Genomic DNA, 27,959 nt, shown 5'->3' on the forward strand with positions numbered 1-27,959 from the left:
AGAAGTTATAGCTCACCGTGTAAGTTGTGTGACTGCAACAAATAACGTTAGTTTGGTTACGTTTTTAAAACAATGAGGAAGTCTAGTGGAAGAGGTCGTGGCCGGGGGCGTTCATTGTCAGCTGGTAATGAGGGTAGTGGTAGTGGTGGAGCATCAGGTGGTCGTGGGGGAAAAAATATTGCACCTAAGTCTGGAGCTGTGGAGCCAGGTTCGTCGTCCGGCTACACAAGGCCTCGAACGCTCCCTTTTCTGGGATTAGGAAAACCGCTTTTAAAGCCGGAGCAGCAAGAGCAAGTTTTGGCTTATCTTGCTGACTCAGCCTCTAGCTCTTTTGCCTCATCTCGTGAAACTGGTAAAAGTAAAAGCAGCGCGTCGTTAGTGGATGTTCACGGTCAGGGACAAGTCACTTCCTTGTCCTCTTCAGCAAAAACAACAACAGAGAAGAATGCAGCAGGCGACACAACGGGTTACTCCATGGAGCTCTTTACACATACCGTCCCTGGCTTAGAAAGTGAAGCAGTTAACAGTCCATGCCCATTACAAATTGAATCTGACATGGAGTGCACTGACGCACAGCCACAGCCAGACTACTATGCTGGTCCTTTGACTCAGACCACAACATTGCCCTCGCAGGGTGCTGATCAAGAATCAGACCCTGATGAGACTATGTTGCCCCATCACGAACGCTATACCACCGAACGACACGGTGACACAGACGAAGTTGCGCAGGAGGTACAAGAAGAGTTATTAGATGACCCAGTTCTTGACCCCGATTGGCAGCCATTGGGGGAACAGGGTGCAGGCGGCAGCAGTTCTGAAGCAGAGGAGGAGGAGGGGCCGCAGCAGGCATCAACATCGCCACAGGTTCCATCTGCCGGGCCCGTATCTTGCCCAAAACGCGTGGCAAAGCCAAAACCTGGTGGAGGACAGCGTGGCCATCCGGTTAAAGCTCAGTCTGCAATGCCTGAAAAGGTATCCGATGCTAGAAAGAGTGCAGTCTGGCATTTTTTTAAACAACATCCAATTGATCAGCGCAAAGTCATCTGTCAAAAATGTTCTACTTCCTTAAGCAGAGGTCAGAATCTGAAAAGTCTCAATACTAGTTGCATGCATAGACATTTAACCACCATGCATTTGAAAGCTTGGACTAACTACCAAACGTCCCTTAAGGTTGTTGCACCCTCGGCCAATGAAGCTAGTCATCAACGCAACATCCCTTCCGGCAGTGTAGGACCACCATTTAGCGCACCACCTGCTGTATCTGTGCAGGTATCTTTGCCAGGCCAAAGCAGTCAGGGTCAGGGAATCACCAGTTTCGTAGTAGGAAACACTGCATCTAGGGCACCGGCGGCAACAATACCATCTCCCACCGTCTCTCAGTCTGCCATGTCCACCGGCACCCCCGCTAGTTCCACGATCTCCAGCTCTCCAGTCCAGCTCACCCTACATGAGACTATGGTTAGAAAAAGGAAATACTTAGCCTCGCATCCGCGTACACAGGGTTTGAACGCCCACATAGCTAGACTAATCTCGTTAGAGATGATGCCCTACCGGTTAGTTGAAAGCGAAGCTTTCAAAGACCTGATGGACTACGCTGTACCACGCTACGAGCTACCCAGTCGACACTTTTTTTCCAGAAAAGCCATCCCAGCCCTCCACCAGCATGTTAAAGAGCGCATCGTCCATGCACTCAGGCAATCTGTGAGCACAAAGGTGCACCTGACAACAGATGCATGGACCAGTAGGCATGGCCAGGGACGTTACGTGTCCATCACGGCACACTGGGTAAATGTGGTGGATTCAGGGTCCACAGGGGACAGCAAGTTTGGGACAGTTCTGCCTAGCCCACGGTCTAGTAAACAGTTGTCTGTAGCCGTTCGCACCCCCTCCTCCTCCTCCTCCTCGTCCTCCTGCAGAAGCAAGAGCTCGTCCACAGACCGCAGTCGCACAAACACTCCATCCGCACCTGCCACTGTTGCACACCAGGTCTCCCATTATGGGGCAGCTACTGGCATACGTCAGCAGGCTGTATTGGCTATGAAGTGTTTGGGCGACAATAGACACACCGCGGAAGTTCTGTCCGAGTTCTTGCAGCAAGAAACGCAGTCGTGGCTGGGCACTGTAGATCTTGAGGCAGGCAAGGTAGTGAGTGATAACGGAAGGAATTTCATGGCTGCCATCTCCCTTTCCCAACTGAAACACATTCCTTGCCTGGCTCACACCTTAAACCTGGTGGTGCAGTGCTTCCTGAAAAGTTATCCGGGGTTATCCGACCTGCTCCTCAAAGTGCGTGGACTTTGCGCACATATCCGCCGTTCGCCTGTACACTCCAGCCGTATGCAGACCTATCAGCGTTCTTTGAACCTTCCCCAGCATCGCCTAATCATAGACGTTGCAACAAGGTGGAACTCAACACTGCACATGCTTCAGAGACTGTGCGAACAGAGGCGGGCTGTTATGTTTTTGTGGGAGGATACACATACACGGGCAGGCAGTAGGATGGCAGACATGGAGTTGTCAGGTGTGCAGTGGTCGAAGATTCAAGACATGTGTCAAGTCCTTCAGTGTTTTGAGGAATGCACACGGCTGGTTAGTGCAGACAACGCCATAATAAGCATGAGCATCCCCCTAATGCGTCTGCTGATGCAAAGTTTGACGCACATAAAGGATCAGGCGTCTGCACCAGAGGAAGAGGAAAGCCTTGATGACAGTCAGCGATTGTCTGGTCAGGGCAGTGTACATGACGAGGTACCGGGCGAAGAGGAGGTGGAGGATGAGGAGGATGATGGGGATGAGTATATTTTTAATGAGGAAGCTTTCCCGGGGGCACGGGAAATTGGTGGCGTGGCAAGGCCGGGTTCTGGTTTTTTGAGGGACACAAGTGACGTAGATTTGCCTGCAACTGCCCCTCAACCAAGCACAACCGCAGATTTGACAACGGGAACTTTGGCCCACATGGCGGATTATGCCTTGCGTATCCTCAAAAGGGACACACGCATTACAAAAATGATGAACGATGACGATTACTGGTTGGCCTGCCTCCTTGATCCTCGCTATAAAGGCAAATTGCAAAATATTATGCCACATGAGAACTTGGAACTAATATTAGCAACAAAACAATCAACTCTTGTTGACCGTTTGCTTCTGGCATTCCCTGCACACAGCGCCCGTGATCGTTCTCACACGAGCTCCAGGGGCCAGCAGACCAGAGGTGTTAGAGGGGCAGAAATCAGAAGTGGCGTTGGACAGAGGGGTTTTCTGACCAGGTTGTGGAGTGATTTTTCTATGACCGCAGACAGGACAGGTACTGCAGCATCAATTCAAAGTGACAGGAGACAACATTTGTCCAGTATGGTTACAAACTATTTTTCATCCCTTATCGACGTTCTCCCTCAACCGTCATTCCCATTTGATTACTGGGCATCCAAATTAGACACCTGGCCAGAATTGGCAGAATATGCATTGCAGGAGCTTGCTTGCCCGGCAGCTAGTGTCCTATCAGAAAGAGTATTCAGTGCTGCAGGTTCAATACTAACAGAAAAAAGGACTCGTCTGGCTACCCAAAATGTAGATGATCTAACCTTCATTAAAATGAACCACAACTGGATTTCAAAATCTTTTGCCCCACCCTGCCCGGCTGACACCTAGCTTTCCTATGAAAAGGTCTTGCCTGTGGACTATTCTGAATGACTTTTCCAATCTCGTAATTTTCTTCACCTGATTGTCCAGCATACGACATGTTTCCACCTCACGAAATGGCCAAACTCCCCACACGGGGCCGTGCTATCGCCACTTTGCGCTTGGACCCTTGAGAGTGCTGTTTGTCTGAAGAGGTGGGTGTGGCCGCTTTTGGTCGACGGCACTGCCACTGGGTCCCTCATAGTACAATAAAGTGTCTCTGGCGGTGGTGGTGCGCACCCAACGTCAGACACACCGTTGTAATATGAGGGGCCCTGTGCCTGTACCGCCGGCCACAAGACAGTTCCCCCCCCCAGCTCAAACAGTGCTCTACCACTAGCAAAATTATCTCTCACAGCTTCACCAATGTGTAGTCTAGCCGCTGACATCCTTCAATGCCTGGCACTGACAATACCATTGTTTTGACATTTTTGTTATGTTAGGCCTTCGAAGCCTGTCTGCGGTCCCTTCTTTCTACAACTACTACACTGACCAGGCCACTGCTGGCCGTGTTACCCTGGAACCAATTTAAAAGTGCCTACAGTCAGCCCAATTTTGTTATGTTAGGCCTTCGAAGACTGTCTGCCGTCACTCCTTCCACTAGACTTCCACTGACCATACACTGCTGCCCATGTACCCCTGGAACCAATTTAAAGTGCCTACAGCCAGCCCAATTTTGTTATGTTAGGCCTTCGAAGCCTGTCTGCGGTCACTCCTTCCACTAGACTTCCACTGACCAGACCACTGCTGCCCGTGTACCCCTGGAACCAATTTAAAAGTGCCTACAGCCATGTGTTATTATTTTAGGCCTTCGATGCCTGTCTGCGGTCACTCCTTCCACTAGGCCTCCACTGACCACACCACTGCTGCCCGTGTACCCCTGGAACCAATTTAAAATTGCCTACAGCCAGCCCAATTTTTTTATTTTAGGCCTTCGATGCCTGTCTGCGGTCCATTCTTTCAACTACTACTACACTGACCAGGTCACTGCTGCCCGTGTACCCCTGGAACCAATTTAAAATTGCCTACAGCCAGCCCAATTTTTTTATTTTAGGCCTTCGATGCCTGTCTGCGGTCCATTCTTTCAACTACTACTACACTGACCAGGTCACTGCTGCCCGTGTACCCCTGGAACCAATTTAAAATTGCCTACAGCCAGCCCAATTTTTTTATTTTAGGCCTTCGATGCCTGTCTGCGGTCCATTCTTTCAACTACTACTACACTGACCAGGTCACTGCTGCCCGTGTACCCCTGGAACCAATTTAAAATTGCCTACAGCCAGCCCAATTTTTTTATTTTAGGCCTTCGATGCCTGTCTGCGGTCCATTCTTTCAACTACTACTACACTGACCAGGTCACTGCTGCCCGTGTACCCCTGGAACCAATTTAAAATTGCCTACAGCCATGTGTTATTATTTTAGGCCTTCGATGCCTGTCTGCGGTCACTCCTTCCACTAGGCCTCCACTGACCACACCACTGCTGTCCGTGTACCCCTGGAACCAATTTAAAATTGCCTACAGCCATGTGTTATTATTTTAGGCCTTCGATGCCTGTCTGCGGTCACTCCTTCCACTAGACTTCCACTGACCAGACCACTGCTGCCCGTGTACCCCTGGAACCAATTTAAAAGTGCCTACAGCCAGCCCAAGTTTGTTATGTTAGGCCTTCGATGCCTGTCTGCGGTCACTCCTTCCACTAGGCCTCCACTGACCACACCACTGCTGCCCGTGTACCCCTGGAACCAATTTAAAATTGCCTACAGCCAGCCCAATTTTTTTATTTTAGGCCTTCGATGCCTGTCTGCGGTCCATTCTTTCAACTACTACTACACTGACCAGGTCACTGCTGCCCGTGTACCCCTGGAACCAATTTAAAATTGCCTACAGCCAGCCCAATTTTTTTATTTTAGGCCTTCGATGCCTGTCTGCGGTCCATTCTTTCAACTACTACTACACTGACCAGGTCACTGCTGCCCGTGTACCCCTGGAACCAATTTAAAATTGCCTACAGCCATGTGTTATTATTTTAGGCCTTCGATGCCTGTCTGCGGTCACTCCTTCCACTAGGCCTCCACTGACCACACCACTGCTGTCCGTGTACCCCTGGAACCAATTTAAAATTGCCTACAGCCATGTGTTATTATTTTAGGCCTTCGATGCCTGTCTGCGGTCACTCCTTCCACTAGGCCTCCACTGACCACACCACTGCTGTCCGTGTACCCCTGGAACCAATTTAAAATTGCCTACAGCCATGTGTTATTATTTTAGGCCTTCGATGCCTGTCTGCGGTCCATTCTTTCAACTACTACTACACTGACCAGGGCACTGCTGGCCGTGTACCCCTGGAACCAACATCAGAAAATATAAAAATAAGTATTTTGCTTATAAAAAAGAAAATACTGGTGAGATATCAAATGCAGACATTTTAACATTAAAAACAAACACACAACTCTAATCTGGTACAGTACTAAAAATGGCCACCAGCTACAATTACTTTCTCCTGCAAGTAGTTAACTGAAAGTTTTTTTAAATTGAAAACACACATATGGCATCCACCGAGTGTTGTCCTGTCGCGTCTTCTTTATATTATTGCCGAGAAGATGCAAAATAATGAAAATAATAAAATCATTAATTACCAAAATAATAGAGAAAGTCAACACCACATTGCAAATAAACATTCATTCCAAATAAAGAAGCAGGGCGCGTCCGAGGGTGAGTATATACCTAATAAGAATATAATCACCCTCGGACGCGCAATGCTTATTTCCAACAGCCTTCCTTCCTAAGAATCAGCCCTTCCGTCGTGTAGAGAGACGTTGTGTTACACTCCAAGGTGTTCCCCAGGTTGCCTTTCCTGAGCTTCGATCTTCCGGCTCTCGTTTAGTAGTTCTTGGAAACTACTCTGCATTAGGCCTTCAAATTGGGTATGGGGTGTAGAGAGATGGTGTGTTCCACTCCAAGGTGTTCCCCAGGTTGCCTTTCCTGAGCTTCGATCTTCCGGCTCTCGTTTAGTAGTTGTTGGAAACTACGCTGCATTAGGCCTTCAAATTGGGTATGGGGTGTAGCGAGAGGGTGTGTTACACTCCAAGGTGTTCCCCAGGTTGCCTTTCCTGAGCTTCGATCTTCCGGCTCTCGTTTAGTAGTTCTTGGAAACTACACTGCATTAGGCCTTCAAATTGGGTATGGGGTGTAGAGAGAGGGTGTGTTACACTCCAAGGTGTTCCCCAGGTTGCCTTTCCTGAGCTTCGATCTTCCGGCTCTCGTTTAGTAGTTGTTGGAAACTACGCTGCATTAGGCCTTCAAATTGGGTATGGGGTGTAGCGAGAGGGTGTGTTACACTCCAAGGTGTTCCCCAGGTTGCCTTTCCTGAGCTTCGATCTTCCGGCTCTCGTTTAGTAGTTCTTGGAAACTACACTGCATTAGGCCTTCAAATTGGGTATGGGGTGTAGAGAGAGGGTGTGTTACACTCTAAGGTGTTCCCCAGGTTTCCTTGCCATTGCTTCGGTCTTCCGACTCTCGTTTAGTAGTTGTAGAAAAGTACACTGCATTAGGCCATACAAAATGGGTATGGGGTGGAGAGAGATGGTGTGTTACACTCCAAGGTGTTCCCCAGGTTGCCTTTCCTGAGCTTCTATCTTCAGGCTCTCATTAAATTGTGGTTAAATGGAACAACTGCATTTGGCGTACTAGTTGGTTTGGGGCCTACTATCGGTGTCTGCCACTCCTTGCTGTTCTCCTCCACTGAACAAAGCTGTGCCGCCTGTTTACTACGGTTGCCAATTTTGAACTGCATTTCGACTACTTACTGATTTGGCCCTACTCTCTGTGTCAGCCTCTCATTCCAGTTGTCCTCCACTGCAATGCCCCCTGGTTATTCCTGTGTTACCAATTTTGAACTGCATTTAGCCCACTTTCTTCTTTGGGCCTATATCTGTGTTTCCACTTCATCGTGCCCATTGCCCAGCCAGTGATAGATGAGTCTGCTGGTACATTGACCCATAACGCAACATTCCCCGTGCACGCTACACAACAACATTGTGACCCTGCTGAAAGTCAGGTTGCTCTTCCCGCATACCATACCACCTTACACGGGGACAAAGAGGAAGGTGCAGATGAAAGTGCAGGTTCCTTCATCAGGTGGGGGGAGGAATACTAGTTGGCGACGTCACTGGCACAGGGCCTCTCATAGTACGCAAAAGTGTTGCTGCCGGTGGGAGGCGCCCCCGCCGTGCAAACACACCGCTGTACTTTGAGGGGCCCTGTGCCAGTGCCAATGCCAACGAGTGGGCCCCCCCTGCTTGCTCAGGTTCACAGCACTTGCAAAGTTGAAATACTTACCTCTCCCTGCTCCACTGCCGTGACGTGGTCCAGATTTCCTGGGCCCACTAATTACTTGAACCAGCCCTACCCCCCACAACTTTAGCCAAATGACCCCCAATTTCAAATGCCTTCCAATTATTATAAGGTAAATTACGCTTGACAAGCTTCATTAAGAAGAATGGATGGTTTTGACATTAAAATGGCCACTCTAGGTGTTTTCCTGGCCCCCACTCACTGCCGACTATGCTGCCCCATTGACTTGCATTGGGTTTCGTGTTTCGGTCGATCCCGACTTTACGTCATAATCGGCCGATTTCACTCGACCCGACTTTGGACATAGTCGGGTTTCGCAAAACCCGGCTCGACTCTAAAAAGGTCAAGGTCGCTCAACTCTAATTATTGGCAGACACCACCAAAGTGGCATCAGTTTCACAAGAGTAGAAATAGTATAATAGGGACCGATAGATCTTCCACTACACCCAATTCAGCATATGGACACCCAACCAGGAGTGTTCAGATTTAAACAAATGAGGGCCTTACACCACAGAAGTGGCATCATTTTCACAAAAGTAGAAATAGTATGATAGGGACCAATAGGTCTTCCACTAAACCCAATTCAGCAGATGGACATGGAGCATCCGCTAGGGCCATGGGGATACTTGGTACTGGGCCGGTTCTTAAAGGATTATGTCACGGCAGCAGTGACTCGGTCTGTGGCCCTGGACATCCAATGAAAATGATGAAATAAAGGGAGAATAAAGTTTATAGGGGAGTTGCTCGTGACGCCACCTGTGGAATTCGGCCAGGAATGGCCGACGCTGCTTAAAGGGGACCGCTGGGGCTGATGGTGATGCAGCAGAGTTGTTACAGTTCTCCACAGGTAGAGCTGGGCCCCAGGGCAACCATAGTGTTAAAGTCAGTGATGGTGGTTATGGTAATTGTAGTGCAGGGCAAGTGATGCAGCAAATAATTCAGAGGACACAGCTGGGTGCAGTTTTCAACTCTTTACTCACAGTTCTGCAGATTACTGTCTCCAGCCGTGTGCTGTGTCCTCCGGGTCTGTGGTCCAGCCAACCCCCATATGATTTGGGGTACACTTCTCCAGGACTCCTCTCTTATATTCCTGTCCCAAGCCAGCAGCCCCGGATCTTGTCGGGCGATGTTTCTCTAGTCCCCTGAGTCCTATGAGGCTGCCTTTTCAGTGAATGTGTGTGGATGTGGCTGTGGGATATACAGATAACACAGCCTCCGGTTGGCTAGCTGAGCCTTGTAGTTCTCCACTAGTCTTGGGGACTGGTTCCCCACTGCGACCTGGTCCCTCCACCTGGCGATGGTCAGGATTGCTCACTACCCATGCCCCTAGGACACCTTCTTGCTTCTGAAGCTTCTTTCTCTGTACTCTCTTCAGCCTATCTTCTATCTCCCTCACACCGGAAGCTCCTTCTCAGCACATCTCACCCCATTCAGCTCCTCAGAGTGTCTCCCTAACTTTTTTCCCCTAATAATCTCCTCCCCTAACTACTCACTCCACCCACACCCTCTACCTAGCTATCCTCTCCAGTCTGGGATGAGGCCAACCTCCCATAGGGTATGCCTAGGTGCCTTGACTGGAGTGGTGAGGTGTTTGATGCTGGTGTTAGAGCCCTGGGTAATGCCCCCTCCTTACCTGAGAGTGGGATACCACACCTCTGGATGAGGTGCAGTACCTGTGTGGCGACTGAACCCTCAGGGGCACCACAGACACCCAACTAGGAGTGTTCACATTTCCAAAAATTAGTGTCAGACACCCCAAAAGTAGCATCAATTTCACTACAGTATAGATAGTATAATAGGGACCGACAGGTCTTCAACTCCACCCAATTCAAGAGATGGACACCAAACCAGGAGTGCCCACATTTCCAAAAATTACTGGCAGACACCACAAAATTGGCATCAATTTCACCACAGTATAGATAGTAAAATAGTGACCGATAGGTCTTCCACTACACCCAATCCAACAGATGGACATTCAACCAAGAGTGTTCACATTTATACAAATGATGGCCTTACACCACAGAAGTGGCATCAATTTCACAAGAGTAGAAATAGTATAATAGGGATCAATAGGTATTCCACTAAACCCAATTCAGCAGATGGACACCCAGCCAGGAGTGTTCACATTTCCAAAAATTACTGGCAGTCACCAAAAAAGTGGCATCAATTTCACCACAGTAAAAATAGTATAATAGGGACTGACAGGTCTTCCACTACACCCAATCCAGCAGATGGACACTCAATCAGAAGTGTTAATATTTACAAAAATTACTGGCAGACACCACAAAAGTGACATAAATTTAACCACAGTATAGATAGTATAATAGGGACAAACAGGTTTTCCACTACACCCAATCCAACAGATGGACACCCAACCAGGAGTGTTCATATTTAAACAAATAAGCGCCTTACACCACAAAATTGGCATCAATTTCATGAGAGTAGAAATAGTATAATTGGGACCAATAGGGCTCCAACTAAACCCAGTCCAACAGATGGACACCAAACCAGGAGTGCTCACATTTCCAAAAAATTACTGGCAGACACCACAAAGTGGCATCAAATTCACCACAGTAGAAATAGTATAATTGGGACCTATTGGTCTTCCACAACACCTAATTCAACAGATGGATACCCAACTAGGAGTGTTCACATTTAAACAAATGAGGGCCTTACACCACAGAAGTGGCATCAACCATTTCACGAGAGTAGAAATAATACAATAGGGACCGATAGGTCTTCCACTAAACCCAATCCAACAGATGGACACCGAACCAGGAGTGCTCACATTTCCAAAATTTACTGGCAGACATCACAAAAGTGGCATCAATTTCACCACAGTATAGATAGTATAAAAGGTACCGACAGGTCTTCCCTTACACCCAATTCAACAGATGGACACCCAACCATCTTATGATTCTCATTCCGGGGGAAAGATGGTTACTAAGAGGGTTTTGTAACCCCCTTGTAATAATTTAAATATCGCTGTTGTGATTGACAGTGGTATAAAAGGTATTAATCGACTGAGTTCAGTCGCAAAACTGGCTGGAGCCAATACTGCAGGGTGTACAGCTGACACCTGTGGGAGTCACCTCTGCAGTGGTGGCACTATGTGTTTTATGTTTTAATGTGTATCGATGGTTGTTACGGGGTTAAAACAACCTGGAATTTACAAAACTAAGCCTAGCTATCCAGAACTACGAGGCCTAGGTCCAAGCGGAGCAAAAGGTGGATGCGGTGGAATAGGTGGAAAAGGCAGAGGAGGTAGCCAACACAGGTGCTGGGTTTTTTATTTGTTTAGGAGGGACCCAAATAAAACAAATGGTAAATAGAGTTGTATACTGGCTGGGTGCAGTTGCTACAGTTGTCTAGTCATCCAAAGGTATGGCTAAGTCCTGTGTGATTCAAACCTGGTTCATTTTAAGGAATGTTAGATTCCCAAGCTGGCTGTGGACAGGCTAATGTGCCTATCTATGATCACACCCCCTGCTGTGCTAAACACACGTTCCAACATGACATTCCTACAGGGCAGGCCATCACCTCCAGGCATAAAGGGCAAGCTCAGGCCATTTGTCCAATTTGGAGACCCAGAAGTTAAATGGGGTAGACCCATCTGTTCGTACTTGGAGATATGTGAACACGTATACTTTCCACCATGTTGTGGTAACACTTGCTCCAGCTAATATGGATCCCATTACATGGTGGTTTGGTATATTGTGGCATGCTCATAAAAGTTTTGCCACATTTCAGCCATGCTAATGTTGCCTTCCGAGGTGCCGGCTGTACCTCACCTCTGTCTCTGCCTTGTTTTTCCACTGAGGCCTTGCTGTCAAGTAGTAAAGGCATCAATAGCTTCTCTACCAGTGTCTGCTTGCATTCACACATTTGGCGCTCCTGCACTAGTGACAGAAATAATGATGGTAAGTTGTCCTTGTAGTGGGGATCCAGCAGGGTGGCCATCCAGTAATCTACATTGGTAACAATACGGGCATGTCAGCGGTCGCTGCTAAGGCACTGCAGCATGTATTATTGAATCATGTGTGCAAAGCTGCCCAGAGGCAACTACAAGCTGTCCTCACTGAAAGGTCTCGCCTGGGAACTCTGTATCCCCCCAGCCTCCTCCAGTCATGCCAGTGAGCTGACCTGAGTGCCACCCTGCTCTGAACACAGTTGATCTTCATCAGTCATCATTCCCAAACTGCCCACTGGCAGCTGTTGGGACAGTTACCCGCTCTCCATGCCATATGTAGATGACAGGCCTGATAACGGTGTGAATTAGCCCTGCTCCTCTTTCTCCTGTGCCATTACCTCATCCATCATGGCCTGAATTGTTTTTTTTCCAGCAGGCATATAACTGGTATAGTAATGCTGATGATGGCATCATCAGTCCTGGCCATATTGGTGGAATATTTAAAGCAGCACAATATGGCACACACGTCCTGCATGGAGGCCCTTTCATTAGTGGTAAAGTGGTCCAGTTCTGCAGAGTGATTCATGCATGCATGCTGCAGCTAAAACTCCACTACTGACTGCTGCTGCTTGCACAATCTTTCCAGCTGCGCTGCAGCCTTTCAACAAACTTTATTAGACTGGTGAATCCGAACAGGAAACCGGACATACATTAAAAAGTAAGTGTTTGGGATTCAGTCCCAGTCACTAGGTGTCTGGTGCAGATCCCGAACTTTACCTTTCCGGTTCACACATCCCTAGTTACAGAGATTTTGCTCTTTGTGTCCTGACCTGTGCAGGGGTTCCATCCTGCACAGGATGCTACCAGGAAAAGTCACCTTAAGTGCACGCACAATACAATTTAGTTTCACCAAAAATTACAAAAAGGTGCAAGTCATGTTGAAAATTTGATGCCCATGCCAGATCATAATATATTTTGATTTCAGAAAAATGCATTTTGTATTGTGTGCCAAAATCTGGCAGGCACATCTTTTCATAAAAAATAATGGCAGCTATATATTTTTCATTGAGGCTGAGTGCACACAATTCTTTTGAAAAAGTAGAAGCCAGGTGGTTTCACATCAATTCTGGTGAACTTGGACATGTGGGATTTCAGTTTCCACACAAGGATGATAAGTAGGATGTTTCTTGAGCAGACGAAAGGATAACTGTTGACGCAATGAAGAAGAGTGTGAAAAGCAGTAGAGGAGGAGGATAATGATTAAGTGGGAGAATGATAATGATAAGGCACTATTTATGGACTGGTTACCAGAAAGACTGTCATGAGGAAAAAAAGAAAGCTTGAGCCTTCCTCATCTTGCTGATCAGTTTGCATACACATTATCAAGTGATGCTAGTTCTGACAGATGACATAGTTCCTATTTGATGGGTGCCAGGACGCACATGTCTTTTTTCCAACAGCACCACCTGCATTCTGCAATATATTGGTCTACAGCAAATTGAAAACGAATTCCCACACATGAGATGCCCACACACAGGAATCACCACCACAACTTTCAAGTAATGTTAAGCCTCATAAAAAAGGACATGTGGCATCAACTGCTTCAGTGATGACCACAGAGCAAGATCATTAAACCCCAGAGAATCTTTTAGTCCCACATCGCCTTTGCTGTGTATCACTGAGGTCAACATTCTCCTCCTATGATGACATCACTTCCTCACCTCTGTCTGATTCCCAGGTATTATTCACCACATAATCATCATCTGTAATCCCTGATTTGAGGAGCTCATTACTCCCCTGCCTTAGATTTGACCTGGCTCAGAGTAATACTACCATGGCCATTGGCCCTAACCCAATGGCTTGCATAGCCTGGAACACAGCTTTGCCTTAGAATTGTGCCCTTCACCTCCATCTGCCACATGCCAAGTACATAGGCTGAATGTTCATCTTTTACAATAAATGAACTGGAAGAAGTTGTTCTGGTGTAGCATGTCCCTTTGCCCCTGGGGTGCTGTAAGTTAGGGAACTATGAGACAGAACATTTTCATAAAGCACATCATTCTACTATTTACTGTAAACACAATGAGGCGTACAAATAAAAGAGCACAGTACCTACAGTTAAATATGGTGGAGATTCAAAGATGTTTTGGGGATGTTTTGCTGCCTCTGGTACTGGGAGCCTTGACTGTGTGCAAGGCATCATGAAATTTGAACATTTCCAAAGGATTTTGGGTGGCAATGTAGTGCCCAGTGTCAGAAAGCTGGGTTTGCATCCTAAGTCATGGGTCTTCCAGCAGGACAAAGACTTCAAACATACTTCAAGAAACACCCAGAAATGGATGTAAACAAAGCTCTGAAGAGTTCTGAAGTGCTCAGCAATGAATACGGATCCAAGTCCCATTGAAAACACATGGAGAGATCATAAAATTACTGTTGGGAGAAGTCACCCTTTGAATATGAGAGACCTGAAGCAGTTTGCAAAAGGAGAGTGGTTTAAAAGTACATTTGAGAGGTGTAAGAAGCTTGATGATGGTGATAAGAAGTGATTCATTGCAGTTATTTCCTCCACAGTAAGTGTTAGGTGCCAGGATTCACCTGCTACATGGAATAAATGCCAAGCCTTGTTTGGTGCAGAGGTCTCCCATTCAGGTTCGGCAGCTGGGATGACTGCTCAGCACAGACTTTGGTCTGAGTGCCTTGCCCAGGCTCTTACTGCATGTGCAGTTACTGCTGGCTCTCCAGCTAAGCCTATGGTGACTACTGGCTTACAAGTGCAGCGTTGTGCTCTGAAGTCCAGATTTTACCCTACTGAGTATGTCCATGATGTGGCGCCTTCTCATTGGTGCTCGGACATCAGCTGCTCTGGTGATGTGGCAGCTTCAGATTGGTCCACAGGCCAGGTCCTGTCTGTTTGGACTTGAGCTTAAGGTATAAAAGGCTCTCAATGGGCACGGCTGTGCGCTAGTATGATTTGTGTTGGTTTGTTTGAGTGGATACGCTACCACTCTGACTGCACGTGTGTCTTGTGATCTTGCTCAGCTTGAGCCAGATAGGGTTTTTGCTGGCCGCTTGGCTTCCAGCATCTGTATTCTGTCATGTGTGCGGTTAGCACAGCAGAGTTACAGAGCACGTCCAAGCACAGAGCCTTTTTGCTCCCCTATGAGTTCTACAGGCTTTTGTATAGTTAACTAGCATCAGCGTAGTATTTTCATTTGACTCTGCATCTGTTTCGGCCACATGTGCAATTGGTACGGGTCGATTAAGGAGCAAGTTCAACCCTTAGTTTCTTTGCTCTGTGAAGTTAACAGAGCTGTAGACTGTGTGTTCTGCTCACACTGCGTGGAGTTAATGCAGTTGTGTCAGGTGTATGCTTGCTTTGTGTTCTGCCATTACTCTATAGCAGCAGTTTTACATCTCTCCACAGTGGACCCCGGGTTGCCATCGCACTTTATTATTACATTTTATTTAGTGCGATCCGCCAACCCTAACAGTATGTCTAACCAAACGATAAGTTGAGGGTGCCAAAAATTTTGGCTGGCCCATTTTTGGGGTTTTGTGTGAAATCATGTCTGTTGAGACATGGGGGAGTCAGCAAATACTCTAGTCTGCGAGTCGAAACAGCATGGACCAGGGATCATTCCACCGAAAGCCAGATCTTCTTTTTTCGTGGGCGTAATAGTACTAAAACAACACTTGCACTTGGTGAGGGTAAAACAGTGTGGCAATACTTTATTGAACCCACAAAAAAGCAAATAACACATAGAACAGTCCCAGCAAAATACTCAAGATAGTGCAAAATTACAGAGTCTCACATTTTGCTGACTCACCGGGATAAGAGCAGCTGTGACTTTAGAGCTTCCAGGGCCAAATACCCCCATCTGTGGCATGTACAGAGAGGAGGTAATGGCAAGCTTAGGAAGCTGACAGTCTATTGAGGTATAAAGCCAGATGAACAGAGGGTGACAACTTGGCTTTTGCAAACATCTCTTTGGAGCCAGGTGACCGATGGGTCCTATTCCTGGCTTTCCCAAATGTATCCATGGGGCTGAGGTGACTAATGGGTCCAAATCCTGAATACTCCAAACATATCCATGTGTTCAGGTGACCGGTGGGTACAAATCCTGACTACCTCAAACGTATCCATGGGTTCAGGTGACCAGTTGGTTCAAATCTTGATTACCCAAGACGTATCCATGGGTTCAGTGCTTGTCAATGGAGCAGATCTGTATTCTTTCAGCCGGGGCCATGGTCCTCTAAGCTGGCATCCTGTACAATGTCAAATCTGTGTCCCTCGTGATGGAACCATGATGTATTAGTTGCTGTCTTGTAGAGTTTTCCTGGCTGTGGTTTTGGAAAGAGTCTCTGGATCTTTTGTATGTTTAGATTTATAATGTAACAGAGGCATATCTCCTTTTCATAGTTTACAACTGTTACTGTTCTTCAAGCCATGATTCACAGGTCAAGGGAAATTGGTGATGAGATAAACTCATATTGTTTGATTATTTAGTTTATCCTTCAATATTTGCAAGTCAACAAACTAAATGGCCTGGTATATTGTGTAATCAAAATAGCAGCTAATATCATTGTTCAGTGACCCTGCATCCCTGTTTTGCAACAGCACAATAAGCTGTAGTAACTGATATAAGAGGTAAATTATTGTACTGTTATCTTTGAAGAACAGGGATGCAGGGTCACTGAACTATATACAGTGAGGCAAAAAAGTATTTAGTCAGTCAGCAATAGTGCAAGTTCCACCACTTAAAAAGATGAGAGGCGTCTGTAATTTACATCATAGGTAGACCTCAACTATGGGAGACAAACTGAGAAAAAAAAATCCAGAAAATCACATTGTCTGTTTTTTTATCATTTTTTTTGCATTTTATGGTGGAAAATAAGTATTTGGTCAGAAACAAACAATCAAGATTTCTGGCTCTCATAGACCTGTAACTTCTTCTTTAAGAGTCTCCTCTTTCCTCCACTCATTACCTGTAGTAATGGCACCTGTTTAAACTTGTTATCAGTATAAAAAGACACCTGTGCACACCCTCAAACATTCTGACTCCAAACTCCACTATGGTGAAGACCAAAGAGCTGTCAAAGGACACCAGAAACAAAATTGTAGCCCTGCACCAGGCTGGGAAGACTGAATCTGCAATAGCCAACCAGCTTGGAGTGAGGAAATCAACAGTGGGAGCAATAATTAGAAAATGGAAGACATACAAGACCACTGATAATCTCCCTCGATCTGGGGTTCCATGCAAAATCCCACCCCGTGGGGTCAGAATGATCACAAGAACGGTGAGCAAAAATCCCAGAACCACGCGGGGGGACCTAGTGAATGAACTGCAGAGAGCTGGGACCAATGTAACAAGGCCTACCATAAGTAACACACTACGCCTCCATGGACTCAGATCCTGCAGTGCCAGACGTGTCCCACTGCTTAAGCCAGTACATGTCCGGGCCCGTCTGAAGTTTGCTAGAGAGCATTTGGATGATCCAGAGGAGTTTTGGGAGAAGGTCCTATGGTCTGATGAAACCAAACTGGAACTGTTTGGTAGAAACACAACTTGTCGTGTTTGGAGGAAAAAGAATACTGAGTTGCATCCATCAAACACCATACCTACTGTAAAGCATGGTGGTGGAAACATCATGCTTTGGGGATGTTTCTCTGCAAAGGGGCCAGGACGATTGATCCGGGTACATGAAAGAATGAATGGGGCCATGTATCGTGAGATTTTGAGTGCAAACCTCCTTCCATCAGCAAGGGCATTGAAGATGAAACGTGGCTGGGTCTTTCAACATGACAATGATCCAAAGCACACCGCCAGGGCAACAAAGGAGTGGCTTCGTAAGAAGCATTTCAAGGTCCTGGAGTGGCCTAGCCAGTCTCCAGATCTCAACCCTATAGAAAACCTTTGGAGGGAGGAAAGTCCGTGTTGCCAAGCGAAAAGCCAAAAACATCACTGCTCTAGAGGAGATCTGCATGGAGGAATGGGCCAACATACCAACAACAGTGTGTGGCAACCTTGTGAAGACTTACAGAAAACGTTTGACCTCTGTCATTGCCAACAAAGGATATATTACAAAGTATTGAGATGAAATTTTGTTTCTGACCAAATACTTATTTTCCACCATAATATGCAAATAAAATGTTAAAAAAACAGACAATGTGATTTTCTGGATTTTTTTTTCTCAGTTTGTCTCCCATAGTTGAGGTCTACCTATGATGTAAATTACAGACGCCTCTCATCTTTTTAAGTGGTGGAACTTGCACTATTGCTGACTGACTAAATACTTTTTTGCCCCACTGTATATGATATTTGCTGATATGATATATCAGCAAATAACTGTTGTAGCTGATATAAGAGGTAAATAACAACCATTCATCAATTTACAAATATCAAGTTAACCTACGAGAAGAGTCAACATTTCACACTCTTCATCAACCGAAGAAAGAAACACATAAATTCAAAAGTCAAAATATATATAACAACCTATTCCTCCGTATTCCTCCTGGCTTACTGAAAATAGATATCTGGTTTATTAAGATAAAATGCTGTGTCTTCACAATGTCCAATTTGTATTTTTTTCTCAGTATTTTTGTGCTGTTCCAATATCCACAAAGGAAATAAACATGTGTTTAACAAAACTTGTAATTGCAATAATTTTTTGGGAGAAATACTTCATTTTCTGAAACATTTACAAGGGTGCCAACACTTTTTGCCATGACTGTATGTCTAAACGAGTGAGAAGCTGTAAATGCATTCCCCTTCTATGTGTTTTCTATAGGTTCGGTATTTTTACTATCGGTTGCTGGATAATATGTACATACATCTAGACAGTTTAACAAAGGCATAAGTGTGTCCTTTCTTATCTTTTCTCTTGGCTCAACATGTTCTAAGATGTGTGGCAAGATTTATAAGTTTTAAAAATAAAACATGATTTTGATACTGTGCCACGAGATGTATATGCAATATGTAGGTGAGGCCTCCCCCCAGTGGTTGTGATCTGAACTACAGACTGTAAAGAGATTTGCTAGCACGTCACCATATTTCATTGACATTATCTTGTGAGAAATTAGAAGTTCTTACTTCTTACCCAAATTTTGTAAAAGGTATGGATGTCTAAGGAGAGTGAACAAGAAAGGGAGATTGAAAGAAAGATTAAAATGGGGGAAGACATGAAAGGAAACTGAGATAGTGATGAAGAAAAAGATAAAGGGAATGAAGAGGGAGGGAAATGAAAAGAGAGGATGGAGAAAGATTAAAAGAGAGATGTGACATTAATTAATTTGTCACTTAACTCTTTCTGTACAGTGACTCATATAAAGACAATACAGAAGGTTTACATGCTGTCATATGGAAAACCACAGATAATATATCATGATATAATCATGAGCTGAGCCACATGGCAAATTCACCCCCTGCTACATGTATAAGTGCTTGAGCACAACAATTGGCACTTATTTTAATAGCTCTATTAATAGAGTTGGTTATTAATAAAAAATAATAATTCAAAGAATACATATCCATTATTTGAAGTTCTGAGGCTTTTACCTTTTTCACAGCAATAGTCATTAATCATTATAATTAAGATCTCAGTGTAAGCAGGTTGCGGGATGCAGTGACAGACAGGAGGCAAAGCAAGGGTTAACAGGTTTATTTACAGGGGATTACTCCATGCAGGAAGATAGAGGGTTAAACAATGATAACAAGGGTACAATGAACATAGGAGAGTCCAAGAATAAGAATGACGGCTCTGGTAACAACAGTTCCTATGATGAAGTTGTGTCAGAAGCTCTGCAGACTTTAAAGGGACACTGTCACCTGAATTTGGAGGGAACAATCTTCAGCCATGGAGGCGGGATTTTTGGGTTTTTGATTCACCCTTTCCTTACCCGCTGGCTGCATGCTGGCTGCAATATTGGATTGAAGTTCATTCTCTGTCCTCCATAGTACACGCCTGCGCAAGGCAAGATTACCTTGTGCAGGCATGTACTACGGAGGACAGAGAATGAACTTCAATCCAATATTGCAGCCAGCATGGAGCCAGCGGGTAAGGAAAGGGTGAATCAAAAACCCCAAAACCCCGCCTCCATGGCTGAAGATTGTTCCCTCCAAATTCAGGTGACAGTGTCCCTTTAACTCCTACTGAGGACTCAATGGTGCCGACAACGGCTGTCGCAGTATCTTTACTAATGGGGTTCAGCAAACAACAATACCCCATCTTCTGGTGACAGTGGTCGGTCTCCAGAACCTTCTACTGCCCCTAGTCCATTTACTGTAGTGGCAACTTAACGGTGAGGGCCAGGCCACAATCCTGTATGAGCCCAGCGCGGCTCTGCTAACATACGCTGGCGAAGTCAGGTCACAAGTCTCTGGTCCGACATTCACTAGTACAGTTGGAATGTAAATAACAGTCATGCTCCTGGTCTCTTTCAGGCAGCAGGGGCACAGTACTCACTGTCCTGAAACATCTGGCACCTGGCTTTATAACGATCGCCAGGCACACTGCCCGTCTCTCTCTCTTTGGTCCCCACTGTTGACGGGGGGTGACAGCGGTCAATGGTCTGTGTGGCTCTGATGCTCCCTGGATGGAGCACTCCTCTTTCTGGCTGCTGCAGCACCCGGCTTGGCTCTACTCTGCGGGCACGGCTCTGCTCCGCACGGCTCTGCTCTGCAGGCGACGGGGGCTCCTTCTATACAGCCCGTTGCCACTCCGACAGTCTCTGATGAGGGAAGCAGAGCACGCCACTCACCGTTCTGCACGCTGCTCTCTACGCTGCCGTCCTCACTGTTCTGAGCCGGCGCCTGACTGACTTGCTTCGCGCGCTTTTTCTTTTTATGTCTCCGTTGCTGCGTGCCCTTTTCTAGCTCTGCCCACTCTCCTGGGTTGAAGGGTTCATGCGGCTCCCTCAGGCTTCATCCCGGCAACTGGGGAAGGTCCGGCTCTCTTAAGCCATCCCCCAGAAACAGAGGATGCAGCCCCTTCAGTTCCGGACCCGGCACGCAGGTACCCGCTGCATCGTCGACCCCCTTACATCAATATGACATGACATGGCTTATTTTTTTTCCAAGGTCAAGAATGTACAGTATATATATATATGTATATATATATATATACATATATATATATACTGTACATATATATATAGTATACTAAGGATATTATATACATACAAGCAGGATATAGGCAGAAGGAATAGAATAAACAATATATAACTACACAAAGAAAACATACAATAGAATAAAGTAAATAATATATAAAAATAAATGAAATACTGTATATACATAGGAAATTTTATAAACATCAGCTAGAGACTTTTGCTTTTGCTAGAAATGTCTAAAAAAAAAATTATTAAATAACAACCGATATCAATTATTTAAATGGCCATATGTGATACATTTATTGCTTCCCTGTAAGAACCGCCATGATCAGATCACGCAAATCTAAAAATGATATGCCTCACAAATCTCCACCATGGTAATAACACATAGGCAGCATGCTTCTATTTTATTCACGGAGGCTTGATGAGTGAGAGATTATTCGTTTAAATACCATCAGCTTTTAACTATAATATAATGATAATTAATCTTTTTTTTTCTGAGCACAGTTTGGTGCTGATGCAGCTGCCTGGAGCCTTGGCATTTATTGAGTGCAAAGTAGTCATTTATTGTCCTTTGTACACTCAAAAGCCATCTTCATTATCCAGTGAATCTGAAATACAGAACAAATATATCAACCACTGAGTTGTTGTACACTCCAACGGCCTTGGAATTCAGAGCGCCCGGGGCCTGGTATGAAAATAGACATACAAAGCTATTTTTCCCCTCTAGTAGTCTTACTACCCTATTACTATTCTATTGACTAGGTAGCTTTCATATTAATTTGCTCATTGTCATTTCATTGACTTACAACTGGTGTACAAAAATTCTATCTGTCTTTATTGGATATTTCTGTTGATGTTCCTTGTCATATCAATTAACACGATGCAGTTATTTTAATTAAACTGAGTAGCCTTCGAATATCCCCTGAGCATTAAGTAGAGGAGGGGGAGAGGGAATGAAGTCCATACCAGGAATCTCATAAAAGGTTTGTAAGAAGTATTATGAGTGTTTCAATGGAGAGGAATTAACTTGGCTCAGTGCAAGATAAATATACGTAAACACACATTTCATATCGTTTTAGATCTGACATTCCGAGTGGGAACCCAACGTCCTGGTTTCCCCCAAATAACTGGCTACACGTTTTAGTAATAAACCACATTTCTACATCATTCCTATTCTATCGGGATTAGAATAACAATGGAAGGCACATTGTATACCCGCTCTTAAGACTTCAAGGACCACTAGCATTCTAAGAAGGTGCACGTCGTGATTTATACAAGCCATGCGTCTCAGTCTTTTATCTGGATATGACTCATGTGTCTATGACAAAAAAGTGGCACGAAAATGACAGAAAATATGACACAGGAGTCGAGCCGCAGATTTATCAAACTATTGTGCCATATTTCCCTAAAATACCATCTTCTCTGGCAATTAATACGTCACGCTGCAAAGTGGCCATCGTAAGGTCACAAATGCACGAAGGCCATAAGACAAATGGAACCGACCCTCTAAGTGTAAGGAAGAGATAATTGCCTACGAAGCACTTGAGGCTTTTTGGCCTATGGCCTTAAATAAGACATGCAAATATGACATTGTGGTTGTTTAAGTGAAACCTGACTTTTTCATGCACACGTTCAATTGCATCACAGTCAGCTTCTACCGACAGGCTGATGACTGGGAGCAATAGCTTGCCATAAATTCAAACAGCACAGCCAATGTGTAAGGCTATGTGCACACGTTCAGGAATTCATGCAGAAAATTCCTGTGAAAATCCGGACATTTCTGGCAGATTTCCACATGAAATCCGCATGCGTTTTTTTGCGCGGTTTTGACGTGGTTTTGATGCATTTTTGACGCGTTTTTTTCCGGACATTTCACAATGCATTAGCCAGTGGGAAAACCGTGAAAAAACCGCAAAATTAATGAGCAGGTTCATTATTTTTCCGCAATGCGTTTTTCATGCGGAAAAACGCACATCATGTGCACAGAAATTGCGGATTTCATTAAAAATGATAGGATGCTTAATGTATGCAGATTATTTGCGGTTTTATAACGTTTTTATAGCGCAAAAACGCTAGAAAACCGCAAATAATCTGCAACGTGTGCACATAGCCTAAAAGGTCAACTTTTAGGTTCAGCTTTTTTTTTGTCAAGGTCAAATATATTTAATTGCATAAAGCATCTAAAATATTTCTAATTATGTATTTGAATATATATTTTGACACTAATCAATATTATATCAAATATTATTTCTGCCTCGGACACAACGAACAATGATGCTGCTCATTGGGCTTATAAAGCCGGTTGTATTTTCGGTCAGTGGAAAAAAATATTACCCAGTACCCAGACCAATGTTATTTATTAGGGCAGTCCAGGTGACCTTTTTTTTCACATAAATCGAGTGTCGGCATGAAAAAAATTGCAGAATGACCTCATGTCTTCTGTGTTTCGGATGAGAGTCACCCATTCAAGTTTATGGGTGCACAAAAAAACAAAAAATCAGATCCCATACAAATCAACTGTATTGCATCTGCCAATTTTTACAGATACATTGTCATTCTAAAACATAGTAAATCGCCTTTAATCTTGCATATTTTATTCACTCCTGGTGTATTAAAAGGATGTGATCCGGATGAAAAATACAGCCTAAGAGCTTGAGCATATGGCCGTATTTTCGGTCCAAGTGCGATCTGACGAAACATCCGATCATACTGGGACCAATGTTATTCTATGGGGCCGTGCACATGTCAGAGTCTTCCCGATGAAAAAATTGCAACATGCCTGAGTTTGATCCAATATTCCGATTGCACTCAGCCGTGCAAGTCAATGAGTCCATGAAAATCGGAATGCAATCCAATTTCCACGGACTGGCAGAATGGAGAAGTTGGAGATTTTTTTTTCTGTCTCCCCCTCATCCAAGACACTAGGATCACACTTTGATCAAAGTGTGACTTACACAATTGACCAGATGAGAGAATATACGCTCGTGTGACCCTAGCCCTAATAGTGATGATGGTCTAGTGATATTACTAACAGGAATAGGAAAGACTAAATAGGAATCCCAAGGATTGCCACTGTATATGATGATGCACATGTAATATGCAGGGATCAGTGAGCGCTAATGAATGGATCGGTGATTAACAGTGTGCGTGCTGCTCTCTTGGAATGATCGGTGATTGGTAGCAGGAGTCTGGCATTGATGCTCATGTAGGAGCTGTCCATTCCAGGCGCTTGCTAGTTAAAGTTATTCCTAGTGCTGACGCTAGGCGCTGTCCGTGGTGCTGAAGGCTCCTGGAGGCGCTGAGCAATCTAGAGGCAGGCAAGCAATCGTCTCCCATCCAGCAGTGAAATGTAAGCTTCTCCTCACTACAGCTGATTGCAATTACACCAACAAACAACTGCCAGCCTCTGCCACCAGAGCCACAACAAGCTATTTCTTCCTGTTCTCTTTTATTTGGGTAATTGCTTTTTTCCCTCCCCTCTTCAGCCAGCACTTCCAGCACAGGGTGCTTCTTCTTTCAATGCAGCTCGTTTCCACAGCTTGAACAGTATATGTGTCTGCTTCCAAAGTATTAGGGAAATCACACGCACACACACAGAAGGTAGAAGAGAAGAGGCTGTTTAAAGAGACTGAGTAATAAGGAGATAACCCCAAGACCATGTATGCTTTGTGCTTTATGTTAGCAGCTATGGTGCATATCCAATCTCAAGGTAAGGAGAACTCAGTCATTTCATTTTCTGCTGTTGAATTATGCCTGTCAAGTAGCCATTCAATTTGTCATTGTTTGAAGACCATGCCGGTGTAGAGGTCAGTCCATTCCAGATTTGTAGACATTTTTTTGGCTTTAGAAAGTCTCCGATTGTCTTCCAGTTGTCTTCAGGTTTCGTTGGAAGTCAACTGAAGTTTGTTTATTCCTAGTGCCTTTAATTATTGCCATACTTCTCTAAACATGCTTGTCTAATGCCTTTCTGTAGCTCACCCATAGATTAAAAATGAAAAATTGGATTTCAGCGGATGCCTATGTCCTTGACAGATATGTCTATTCTAAAAGTAAAGTGCCTGGGGTATCTCATAATTACTTCTTTTCGATAATCTCATTTTGTTGGAAATGAAATGCCATTTAATCATTTGCCTTGAAATAATAGAATTTTTATGCTGCAATTCGTTTCGACAATGAACTCTGCTCCCACTCTGGTGCACAATTAATTAAGTTATTGGCAAATGATTTACCTCATTTGTGAAATATTACATCCTATTTTTTTTTTAATTCTATTTTTTTATGGGATTTCCCAAGAGATCATATGGTTCTTGAAGAAAATGAATTGGGATTTAAACAATTTAAAGAATCTTGTAAAAGTCTTCTTGATGTCAACGTTTTCGAAGAGTTTCAAATAAGACTAAGTTTGTGCTTACATCATGAGTGTATGGGAGGGGTGCCAATACTTGTTGGCTGACTTAACCTGGACTTATGGCATTCCGTTGTTGTCATCTTATAAGTCTATATCTATCTTGGATGCACATGTACTACTCTCTCAGATGGCTTGGTACCATGACTGCTCTGCAACTTTTTGTATTATGTCAACTTCTTTGTTGGGTTGTTTCATGCTTAACCACATTCCCTTCTGTTTCTCAAAGCGCTTTGTTAGCCTATATGTCTTCGGTTCTCTTATACTTTCTTGACAAAGTTTTACGTCTCACTCTTCTTGTCATACATTTTCACATTCTCTAGAACTTACCGATGGATTTTACAGCAGGTGAACTCACCTGAACCTTAGTGGCACCTAAAATGGGTCCAATTCATACATACAGTATTTAGGAAGTTCGGGTATATCTAATCGTTCATTACTCCTCAAGTTTTGATTTATTTCAATGTACTTTTTTTTGGTATTTTATTAATGAATAGTGTTACAAACTTTGGTCTCTATCCTGTGTCCCTTCCAGATGTTGCATTTCTTGCATTACATGATGTAGAACACCACTGCTATAAAATATTACAATTGCGTCGCATAATTTTGGGTCATTTTAGCAACCCAGCGTCTTTAACAGCAAATTAAAAAGTATCTTCACATTCAATGTTGACTTAACCTCTTAAGAAGTTTTTAGCATTTTCACGTTCTATAACAAGAAGCCCGTTCATATCTTCATTTAACGTGTCATTTTTTTTCCTAAGCGAAAAGTATAAATCATCATTTGTGACCGGTGCTATATTCTGCCCCATGTGGTTAGTCTCACTTTAGTGTGCATGCTTCTTCTCTCTTGTAAAAATAAGAGTTGACAGGAGACCAGCAACTTAAGCAGTAACTGGGAAAACTGTGTAATGGGATATATTTCAGCTGCACCTGTCTCTACCAGGCCAAGCTTGAGAATTCAGTTTGCTTTGAAAATAAACTTCTCGAAAGCATAAATTTTGGATTTGACCCTTCCTTTTAATATTCTAGTGTGTTTTTTTTTCTTTAAAGTTATATGCTTTTGCTTTTTCATGTACTGGAACACATTTAAAATACATCCTTCAAAGGAGATGTGAAATTAGTATCCTTCTAAAAATGTAATAACCCAAGAAAACAGTTGTCAGTCAGAGTATCAGTTGTGTGTAATTTATTAGTCTCTCTGCCAGCTCGGCTTGGAAAGCTGATTATGAACACACAGTAAAACAATTTTCAGAAAGAATGCTGGGCATATTAGTTAAACCAATAAACAGGAAGCTGTTGTAATAGAATTCCCCAAAACATGATTACATTTCAGAGTCACTTTAGAAGGAATACATATAAAATTGGGTCTGTGGCACTCGCCCATGCTCTATGTACTTGGCAGAAGTGTCTGTGCAATAGATGCGCTGTTTATTGTATACTATAATGTTCAGTGAATATATATATATCTAAATATATATACAGTATATATATATGTATATATATATATATATATATATATATATATATATATGCAAGACAGTGATCCGACCTTTGCTCCTTGTGTAGATTTATTGAATCCAAATGTTTCTAAAACCATCAGTACTTTGGTAACAGATCATTACTTCGGCTCGTGGAATGTATTTACTTCCAATTTTACTTCCTCCAATGTAATTAACATTGTTTTGCCTCTTTATAGACGTAATGCAAGCACTCATGGTTATTAAATAGGCAACGCATTTCCCGAGCTTTACATTGCAAACTTGGAATTGGAAACTTTGCTTGAAATAAAAAATGTCCTGTGACTCCTTGAATGATCAAGCAGCTTCCTTCTTAATGACTTGTGGACCCTCTAGCAGAAGAAGTTGATATCTAGAGCTTAATGGGGTTGTCAAGAGAATATAAATTCTTGTTGTAATAGCCCAGACTTTCTAAAAAAAAAAACTAAGAATTAATATACACTGAATTCCACAGTTATATCGGTCATTATGGACTTTCTGGTCCCATTCTCTACACACCGATAATAGCTGCTCAATCACTGGATGCTGCGGTGACCTGCCTCTGGCAGTAATTGACTGAGGGGGCGTTTGTGCCCTTTTTCTAAAGGTATTCCAAAATGGTGTAATTGGGAATAACATTTCTACTGCAGCAAAATATGTATTCATTAAAAATACCTAAATCTAAAATTGTGTAAATACAAAAATAATTTTGTAGATCTGAAGCCTCTGTCACTCCAGTTCTATTTTTTTTGCCCAGAGCCGCCACCTCCTGTTTGACCGACAGCCCCTATGCCGTGAGTTCAGTAAAACTGAGCCGTCAGTCAAGCAGAAGGAGGCAGCGCTGGGTGGGGATTAGAGCTGGAGTGACAGAGCATAGTCATGTGCATGTCAATTCAAGTGATGATTTCTCAGTAATGGAGGAATGGACAGGCCATGTAAAGGGATTGCTGGACTTTTCTTTGAAAGAGATACATGTGCATATAAGTAGTTTGGGGGGTGAAGCT

At 44.1% G+C, this 27,959-nt stretch overlaps 1 protein-coding gene across 2 annotated transcripts in view; it reads left to right on the top strand.

Annotated features, from left to right (window-relative positions):
- Positions 1-24,282: 24,282 nt before the first annotated feature.
- SEZ6 (seizure related 6 homolog) overlaps positions 24,283-27,959 on the top strand; it is a 955,889-nt gene continuing 952,212 nt past the window's right edge. Inside the window, exon 1 of one of the 2 annotated variants that reach the window (XM_069761206.1) lies at positions 24,283-24,760. In XM_069761206.1, coding sequence (XP_069617307.1) covers positions 24,709-24,760 — 52 coding nt within the window. In that variant the 5' untranslated portion in view covers positions 24,283-24,708. The remainder of the gene's footprint in view (positions 24,761-27,959) is intronic. The other variant, XM_069761204.1, reaches the window with a different exon arrangement.

The sequence above is a fragment of the Ranitomeya imitator genome, chromosome 3 (genome assembly GCF_032444005.1).
Source record: "Ranitomeya imitator isolate aRanImi1 chromosome 3, aRanImi1.pri, whole genome shotgun sequence".
NCBI classification, from domain to species: domain Eukaryota; kingdom Metazoa; phylum Chordata; class Amphibia; order Anura; family Dendrobatidae; genus Ranitomeya; species Ranitomeya imitator.